The sequence below is a fragment of the Gavialis gangeticus genome, unplaced genomic scaffold (genome assembly GCF_001723915.1).
Source record: "Gavialis gangeticus isolate Ggan-Ray unplaced genomic scaffold, GavGan_comp1, whole genome shotgun sequence".
In the NCBI taxonomy this organism is placed as follows: domain Eukaryota; kingdom Metazoa; phylum Chordata; order Crocodylia; family Gavialidae; genus Gavialis; species Gavialis gangeticus.
The window spans coordinates 17715580-17725165 of record NW_017728995.1 but is presented as its reverse complement, the minus strand read 5'-3'; the positions used below and the strand labels follow the sequence as shown (position 1 = coordinate 17725165).

General features: G+C 39.6%; 1 protein-coding gene across 1 annotated transcript in view; it reads right to left on the bottom strand.

Annotated features, from left to right (window-relative positions):
* Positions 1 to 9586, bottom strand: part of PRKCI (protein kinase C iota) — a 57945-nt gene that overhangs the window by 9026 nt on the left and 39333 nt on the right. The window contains exons 8-14 of the mRNA XM_019503287.1: positions 8886 to 8944; positions 8300 to 8476; positions 7028 to 7125; positions 6329 to 6415; positions 2641 to 2776; positions 1127 to 1214; positions 23 to 85 (exon numbers count right to left, since the gene is read on the bottom strand). Coding sequence (XP_019358832.1) covers positions 23 to 85; positions 1127 to 1214; positions 2641 to 2776; positions 6329 to 6415; positions 7028 to 7125; positions 8300 to 8476; positions 8886 to 8944 — 708 coding nt within the window. The remainder of the gene's footprint in view (positions 1 to 22; positions 86 to 1126; positions 1215 to 2640; positions 2777 to 6328; positions 6416 to 7027; positions 7126 to 8299; positions 8477 to 8885; positions 8945 to 9586) is intronic.

Here is a 9586-nt window from a genome sequence, read left to right as displayed (position 1 = left end):
GAGCTTCCAACAATGTCAAATGGTGATCTTCCTGCCATCATTTCAAACATAAGTACACCCAGTGCCCACCAGTCTACGCTGAATCCTAGGATTTAAAAGCAAACAGTACTAAACCTATTTCATCAAGAAGGAATTACTGAAACATTTAATTGTGAACTACAGCTATAGCCAAGCTACCTGGAAATTTACTCTGTCCTCAAGCATACAGTGATGTGCTGGATGAGAGATCTACCATATATATATATAATTTTATACACTTGGTGTATGTTATTACAACAGGCATACATTTTTTCATTCATTTATATGAATGAAACATTTTAAGTTGCTTAAGTACCAGTTTACTTGACAGTTTATGTGATGTAACACTTGTGTTTAAGTTAGAAAGCTGCAATGGTAGAAGGAGGAAAAAAAAAAGCAAATGACCTAATTCTGAAGAAACAGCTGATTTACCAGAAGGGAAGACAAAAAGATAAATTTACCTAAAAGACAGGAAAGGATAGAGCTGCTTGCCTTAAAAGAGAAATTGAGACATAACAAGAAAACCCAATGCTATGGATTAGGTGCTGCTTCTCTCTAGCACCACAGGGAAATATTCAATTAAATTAAAAATAAAAAGGCAGAAAATTCAAAAGCTATTAAATTATACCCTGGTAGAAAAAAAGTATTTAAACTATGGAATTCATTGTTGTAGAAAGTCAAGGAGTTTGATCCTGAATGCAGGGATCACCAATCTTTTAGGACCGTGGGTCAGCACAGGCTGCTCATCCCTTCTGCAGCATACCCAGCCTTCCACGCTCTGCGCTCTCATTCCCCCTCCCGCTACCCCCTCGCATGGGGTATCCGCTTTCTGAGGGTCACCGCAAGAGAGCAGGGAGGGTTGAGGCAGCAGCAGGCAGCTTGAGAGGGAACTGCCTTTAAAGAAACAGGAGTACTCAGTGCCCCATGTCACCAACTCTCCTGTCTCACCCCCACTCCATCTTCCCCCATCCCTGATTATCCAGTCAGTTATACACCCACCTTACAGTAGTTTCATTTTAACCATTTCCTTTGCTTATTTATCAAATAACAATGAATGCACCAAGCTCTAGTGTACTTCATGACATAGCATTGCGTTAAGTCAAATTACCATAATCCTCTCCTCGCAAGATCTCAGGAGCAATGTAGTTGGGAGTCCCACAGAAAGTGCTGGTTGTATCTCCAGGCCTTAACCCTTCCTTTAGAAAAGAAAATAAGGGTCAGGGGAAAAAAAGAGTTTTAGTTAACCAAAAATTCCTTACCGTAGTTTGTGGGCACATCTACACATGCACTTTACTGTGTATTAGATTAATTTAATGCACAATAAAGTGTCACCATCTACACATGCGCTGTAATTAATGCACGGTAGATTAATTTACTCTAGTGTAGGATAGTCCTGTCAGACGCAGGTACTATCCTACACTACAGTAAATTACTGCCCTTATATACACAGGTAGATGGTGACTTTGGGATTAGTATATTCAGTTGCATTAATTGCACAAGTAGATGTGACCAGTTTTCATTAAAAAAAAGCCCTGTAAAAAATAAATCATTAGTTAGTCTTAAATAGATCTGTATGTAATCTGTATGCAAAGTGCTATCTTTAGAGATGAAATTTATGCAGAGTGTAGAGCGCACGATGTGTTGAGAAAAGCTGTGCATCTTCATTATACCTGTCTAAATATGCTGTTTTAAGCATTCTTAAAGAATGAAGCTATTTTACTCCTTTTAGATGTTTAATTTAAGCTACAAAAACAGCATATTAAATGCATGTTTGTTAAAAAATGTGTTTTACAGAGTCATCTTAAATTAGGAAAAAGAGACGAGGATATAATGATTTGCAATTCTATTCTATTACACACAAAGCAAAATAGATTTAAAATGTTTATGGTAAAACTGAAGTTTCAGTACAAACCTAGTTTTATTTAATAACAAAAGCTGAAACCACTCAAAGACAAAGTCCAAAGAAATTCAGACTACTGAATATTTCTATTATCCAGTCAACATAAAACTGATCTAATAACAAAGGTCAGAGGTGGAGACTAGAACGAAAAAAATTCAAAGTTCAGTTTAAATAAATCCTTTTATTTTAGTATGCAAGATTGGCACTCTATGTCCAGTTCAAACCCTGATTTACAGAGGTGGTTTAGCAAAGTTGATCATATCAAAATAGCAGGATATTATATGTCACTGAACATAGGAATGATCACTTCAGAGTTTACTTAAAAAACAAAACAAAAACAACCTGCCATTATTCAACCAGCACAACATCAAATAAAAGGGTTTTTTTTAAATCATGTAACAGCATAGGGTTGAAGTACTGGTATCAAGGGGATTATACAAAAATGCCAGAGTTAATAAATTGTCACACTGAGAACTATCTTGTTTATATTTTATATACACAATTGAAATCTTAATTTGAAGTGTGTGCATAGTCTTTCTTTGAATACTATTTTGTCCTGCTTTCTTCATCTGCAGACTGTATATATCCTTGTGTTCTACCTGAGCTGTATGCAAGTTGATGGAACAGACTTAAATCCAGCTAGAAAGATACTATCATAAATTACAGAGAAGGTACCTGAAACTGTTGCATTGTATTTGTCTGGAAGTTAATTTTCCCCTCACCTTGCACATGCCATAATCTGTGAGTTTAATGTGTCCCTCAGAATCCAGTAATACATTGTCCAGTTTCAAATCTCTGTAGATTATCCCTCTTTCATGCAGATAGTTCAATGCTAGGCTGATTTCTGCAGAATAAAACCTAGAAATGAAGAAAGATGCCTTTTAGATAAATACTCTTCAGTACTTCATAATCGAATCACAACTTCAGAATAATCCATAGTGAAGCAAGAAAGCAACCTTCAAGCGAATGCAAGTGAAGGAGGAAGACAATGGTGACCAACATCCTGCTGCTCTGAGGGTTGTTAAAATACACTTGAGATCCAGAGACCATGCCCCCCCTACAGAGTATGGCAAAACCCCAGTCTGTACCAATCTAACCCTGACCCCAAATACGGCAACTGATCTGACCCTGAGCAGTGAGGCAAGACCCTTTAGCCAGCAACCTCCAGCTTTACACCCCCAGCAGGAGCACTGGCAAAGCACTGGCATATCCCAGTCAAAATCCCCAGCCTTGACTCTAGCCAACGCCCAATGCTTCTGAGAAAGGTGAAACGCCCCCCCTAACAAACATACAGTGACAGGAAAGGGGAAAAAAAGATTTCTTCCTGGCCCCATGCAGCAACCACTGAAGCCCAAAAGTGTGGGAAACACCCATAGCATAGCATAGGCATAGCTATTCCTAGATCACCACTGACCAATGCTTCTCCAATCTCTTCTTGAACACCTCCAGTGATGAGATTCCACAACTTCCCTAGGCAGTCTATTCCACTGCCTCACTGTTCTAAGAGGGAAGAAGTTTTTACTGATATCCATTCTAAACCTACTTTGCTGCAGCTTATAGCCACTGCTCCACATTCTGCTCTGTAGTAAGAGAAAATGTTTTCCTTTCAGATATTTGAAGACTGCTATAAAGTTCCCTCTTAAGCACCTTTTCTGCAAGCTCAACATGCCTATTTCCTTTATGTCTATTTCCTTCAAAATAACTATTTCCTACTGCCCTCCATATGACTTGTCTTCTAAGTCTTTTTATCATTTTTGTTGCCTGCCTCTAGGTCCTGTCTAAATTTTCCGTGTTCTTTTTAAAATGACGAGCCCAAAAATGCACAGTACTCTAGCTGAGGCCTAACCAGTGCTAAGTAAAGAGGCACCATCACCTCACGTGTCTTGCACTTAATGCTTGTACTGATCCAGTCCAAAAATCACATTTGCTTTTTGTACAGCTACATCACACTGCATATGCATTTTGAGTCTGTGATCCACCAAGACTCCTAAATCTTTCCCTGTCATGCTGCCATCCACCCAGGTGTCATCCATTTTGTATCTGTGTTTTCAATTATTCTTCTTAAGGTGCAAGACCTTGTATATGTTGGCATTAAATTTCACCCTGTTAGCTCTAGCCCAGCTTTCCAATTCATCACAATCATTCTACATTGTACTCCTGTCCTCTGTGTTCACCATCCTTCCCAGTTTTGTGTCCTCTGCAAATCTGCTCAAGAAGCTCTTTATTTCACCATCCAAATAATTAGTAAACATGTTAAAAGGCACTGGGCCCAGCAGAGATCCCTCTGGGACTCCACCTCAAACCTCCTCCCACTGTGGCATGGATCCATTTATAATTACCCTTTGCTTGCAGTTATTGAGCCAATTTTCTATCCACCTTATAGCAGTTCTGTCTATCCCACGTCTCCAATTTATTTATGAGAAGGTCATGTGGGACTCTGTCAAAAGCCTTGACAAGTCTGAATATAATATATCTACTGAATTCCCTTCATCCACTCAAGTAGTTACTCTGTTGAAGAAGGAGATTGTTTGTTTGGCATTATTTGCTCTTTGTAAACCCATGCTGTCTGCTTGTGATCAACCTTTCCTCATCCAGATGCTTGCACACAGACTTCCTTATAATATGCTCCAGGAACTTCCCAGATATTGAGGTGAGGCTAACCGGTCTGTAGTTCCCTGGGTCCTCCCTTTAAGCCTTCTCTAAAGAGGGGCACTATGTTGGCCCTTTCCAGACCTCTGGTACCTTGCCCATCTCCCAAAACTTTGTAAATATTATTGCCAAGGACTCCAAGATCTATTCTACCAGTTCCTTCAGTACCCTGAAGCTCATCAGACCCTGCTGACTTGAATTCATTCAGGCCCATCGCAAGCTATCTGACTGTTTCTTATAACTCATCCCTCTGGCTGTCCATATGATAATTATCCAAATAATCCTTAGTACCTAGATTTGGAGGATTCGGGAGCATTCCAGATATACAGGATATATTGGTCTACACCCCCCACCCCCTCCAGTTTGGAGGAGTAGTTCACTAATATCCCATCCTGCTTTGCACTCTCCACTCTGGCCACATCTTCACCCTCAACTGCTCCAATTTACAGTGACTGGAAATGATTGTATGCTATATTTTAAAGGGGTAGAGCCAGTAAAAAAGCCATTTCTTGCCTAATTCACTGTTCCAGGAGAGGACCTTCCCCTAAAATATTTCATGTCCTCAGCTTAAGAACTTTTGCTATGCGTCTGCCAACTGCTGCTGCCAACACGGACTCCAGCCCATCACGTAAAAAGGAAGTCCCTAAACTCACCACAAAAGGTGGTGATGGGGTTAAGGTGTAACAGGCCCTGCCACAGGAACCTAAGCAAGGACCAGAGAGTATCGCCACAGAGCAGCAACCAGATCAGAACAGAGTCCAAACTGTTCTCTCACCTTTGAGGACAGTCCTGAAGCCTCTTGAGTCTATTGGCACCCAGACTGCACTGACACTGCTTCAAACTATCTGTTAGTGACCCCTCTCCCCACTTCCTTGAGAAGCTCTCTCATAGGACCCCTTAGCATCAGAAATGCTGATGAAGCCAGTGAGTAAATATTTTGTGTTAACTCATGCTGGTTCAGTGCTGTACTAGACTCCTCCTTCAGCTACTAGTGGTGAGGTTGGCTGCCACATGCTACATGGCAGCTCATGGGAGTCACCATACAAGCAAACAGCACAAACCAGCTCTTTCACTAAAGCACTGCAAGTTCTGTAAGCATGCTACTGCAGACCACTATATTCAAGTACAGATCTAGTCTCTAGCCTCTCCACCAAACCTTAAGCTGTACTTATAGCTGCATAAAAGCCATCACACTTTGGTCATGTCTGCTTAGGAACTAAATGCAAACTTCAGATGCAGGGTATGTTCAACCCAAGCTTTTCCACCCTTAGGAAGTACAGGCTTCTCCTGCTCTCAAGTAGCTGACTGTCCCTATCCATTTCTCTAGGACTTCAATATGACTCATCCTTGTGTTCAGCAAATCATATCTATTGGGGCTTCCATTTAGCTTTGGAAAACAAGTACTTTTGATGGCCTTTCATTAAATAGGCCAGATCATGTCCTCCAATGCTTGCTTGTTCCTGCCCCCACATACCACCTTGCCTGGCCATATGATCATGGGACAGAAGGTAGAATGTAGTTGCAGACTCTGTGATGGAAGGCCATATACACCACCAAGACTTGATGATATCATGTATACAACACACTGAGGAGCTGAAGGTGCCCATGCTGCTGCTCCAACCAGCATGAAATGGCCCTGCCTGTCTGGGCCTGTACCTCTTGGGGCCTTCTTGTGGCTGACCAGCATAGGTTTAGAACTGAAACATCACATCAGAAAACCCAATTTCTTGTGGGGAAAAATTATCCTAAATTAAAACATACCTGGCATGCTCCTCTGGCAATTTCCTCTGCCGCTGCATATGAAACATTAAGTCTCCTCCATTGACATATTCTATAACAAAAAATAGTCTGAAACACAAAAAGTATATTACATAAGTGATTGTTTTAGCTATGCATACAGCCTTTATTGTTGTTCTGGTTTTGGACCCTTTAAAAAACAGAATTACCACTATCTGGCAAGATGCCTCCTTCCCTCCCCTATATAATATGGCTGGTCTATGCCATGAAAGTATTGGCACATTTCCATTTCCTTTCAGTGCTCTCTTCAAACAGTGGAACCCCATGTAAAGAGTCAGCATACAAAATTTCTTCTGGGGTTTCCTTTCCTGAGGAAAGAAACTAATTAACCTTTCACTCTCTAACTATTACTGTGACCATTTTATCAAATGTATGCATGCTTCCATCTCCTGCACACACGGAAGATACTGCATGCCTTTGCAGTTATGTTCAATTGCCATATCTACTTTTCTACACCTAATCACATGCATCTTAATGAGTTTCAAAATTCAACTTTTCGTCTTTCCTCAACTACTCTTTCTTTGTCCAGGGCCAGTAATCTTAGCATTGTATTTTGCACAATCACTTCCTCATTATTTTTAACAGTTGATTCATACCCAGGAGTTTGGGTAACACTTTGGAATAACAATAGAATATCTTTTGTGGTAAGTGTCTGACTTGTACCTGCTTTCTGTCTGGAAGCAAGAGTGCAGTCCAACAAGGAAGGGATGATTAGAAGCCTGTTCAAAAACATGTTTCTCTGTCTGAACCCAATCAATGTCCTGTTTAAAAAAAATTTCAAGCTCAGAAAATATTTTTCTTAGAATTATCAGATATACACAGAAACATTTACATTTCTCTTTAGCTTCAGGAAAAGTTATTAGATAACTCACAGTTAATTCCTTTGATCAGTTTAACTCTGCATTAGACAACTCAGTTACCAAAATAAGAGACTACCTAATGTTGTCTACAACTCTTTCACTTTAATTATGGTACATATGTATGAAGACTGCATTTTCAGAACACTAATAAAGGAAGATCATCCCATTCAGAAAAACTGAAAGTCTGAGCAGAGGAAGGTGAAGTAACACAAGGGCTGAGGAATTAATGGGTAGAACTTAAAGAGTTTATGGGTAAGAAAAGCATGGAAAATGAAACTTTATTATGAATATGTACACTAAAGTAAAACCATAAGGAATAATGGATGTTTGTCCACGCCTTACACTTGTCAAAATGGGTGCCTCATATTAAAGTAGGTACTCAAGTCATAATCAAAGACTTCACAACTGTTAAGCCACATTGAAATGAAGCTCCAGTCAGAAGAGCAATTAAACTTGCAATGTGGTATTCCCTGTTTGGTCTAAGTGACTTGATATATTAAGAATTCTCAGTTTAGTTTAGTCAAGAAGCTTTTCTTAACTACATGTGTCACAAACTCAGCACAGAAAATGCAAATCAAGCCAAGTTATCTATATAACTATCACCCATAAAGCATTCTGTTGGGACTGGTAGGCTTTCAACAATACCTACAAAGCCCTACACCCTCCCACATATTTGTAATTAATAGGTCCTTTAAATGAAACTTAAGAAGCAATTCTGTTGTATTCACAGACAATGTGGACTCCAAACTAATAAATGACCATGCCAAGTGCTGAAGTTTACGAAGGGAGGCTAACTGTCAGAGGACATGGCTTCTTAGTATTCCCCTTCAAGGGAATAACTGAAGCTCATATTATAAAAGTCAAACCTGGAAATTCAGTCAGTTACAAACGTGCCAATAAAGATCTAAATGTGGTAGCCTGTTCCATGAGCTTTCAATATTATTTATTTGAAAAAAGGCCAACATGCATTTAGACAAATCTCTGAATACAGTGAAACTGCAAGCCTAATGTATGAACACCAGATGCAAATTCTCCAAAGAAAGCTGTCTGCTCCACTCCTACAAGCATTTCTTACCTCATCATCATTGACTAGTTCTTTCTTCACAACTTTCATTGCATAAATACGTTCAGTTTTCTTCAATCGAACAAGAAGTACTTTAGCATAGCTGCCTCTTCCAATAACCCGGAGCAGGTCAAAATCCTGAAGGCCCAGACTAGAGGAAGCTTTGCCACTTTCTCTAATGCTCATTGCCTATTAAGAAAGATTAAAATAATTGAGCAAACTTACTACTACGTTATTAACCACAGTTGTTTGCGAGAATGAGGCTCACACAGTTTATACATTTATTCTGCTGCAATAGCGATTAATAATTATCCTTTATTTTTCTCAAAACTGCTTTGTATTTTAATATTAAAACTACCACAGAGTAGAGACTAGAGATGTTTTAAAGATGTTTACTGCACCTAGAATTCTGTACAACTCCAAACTATATATTCTCACAAGTGGATAAGTTTGAAAACTGTACGAGCTGATGGCTTCAGTATAGTTTACATGTGTGTCAATCTCCAAATCATTAGGATTTATAATTGTAAAGATGCTGATGGTAGGAAGCTATTCAGGAATCATATCATCTCTTAAACTGGAATAATAAGACATTTACCTCTTTTTCTTCACCAACATGATCCAAACTTTCATGACTTGAAGGATTATATGGAATTACTGGGAGAACAAAGCAAAAGAAGTATTCAATATATGCATTAAAATTAAGACCAGAGATACTTTCTATTGCCCAGAAGGCTCCAGTGCTAAAAACAGTTAAATTTGTTTTACCAGCTAAGCCTTTTTGAATATCCATATTAATTCTTTCATCAATTGCCCACTGCTAATTAACATTATAAATTTTAAAATTCTGGCCTATGAAAGTATGACATTATGCTTTATCTGCACAGATCTCTCATGCAGTGCTTTCTACAGACGTGGGCAATGGTATAGTACAAACTGACTTCCTTTGTGTCCTGTAGTTGTAATAGTAACTAGGGCTGTGCAAAGCTTCAGTCCCTGATTTGATTCAACAGATTCGGCCTGATTCAGTGGCCGAATCTCCGAATTGAGTCAAGAGACCCTTTAATCTCTCTAAATCACATTGGAACCCTCCAAATCAATTTGGAGAGATTCAGCAATTCGGACATAGACATAGCTTTAAATGTTTTTTCTACCTGCCTCTAGGTAGCAGGCAGCTCGTGAATGCTGCAATGCTGGTGCAGATGGAATGTCCCACAGGAGGGGGGTGGGGCCCAGGGCACTCAGCAGCAGACCAGGGAGTGGACCAGAAGCACTTCTGGTCCACTTCCAGGTCTGCCA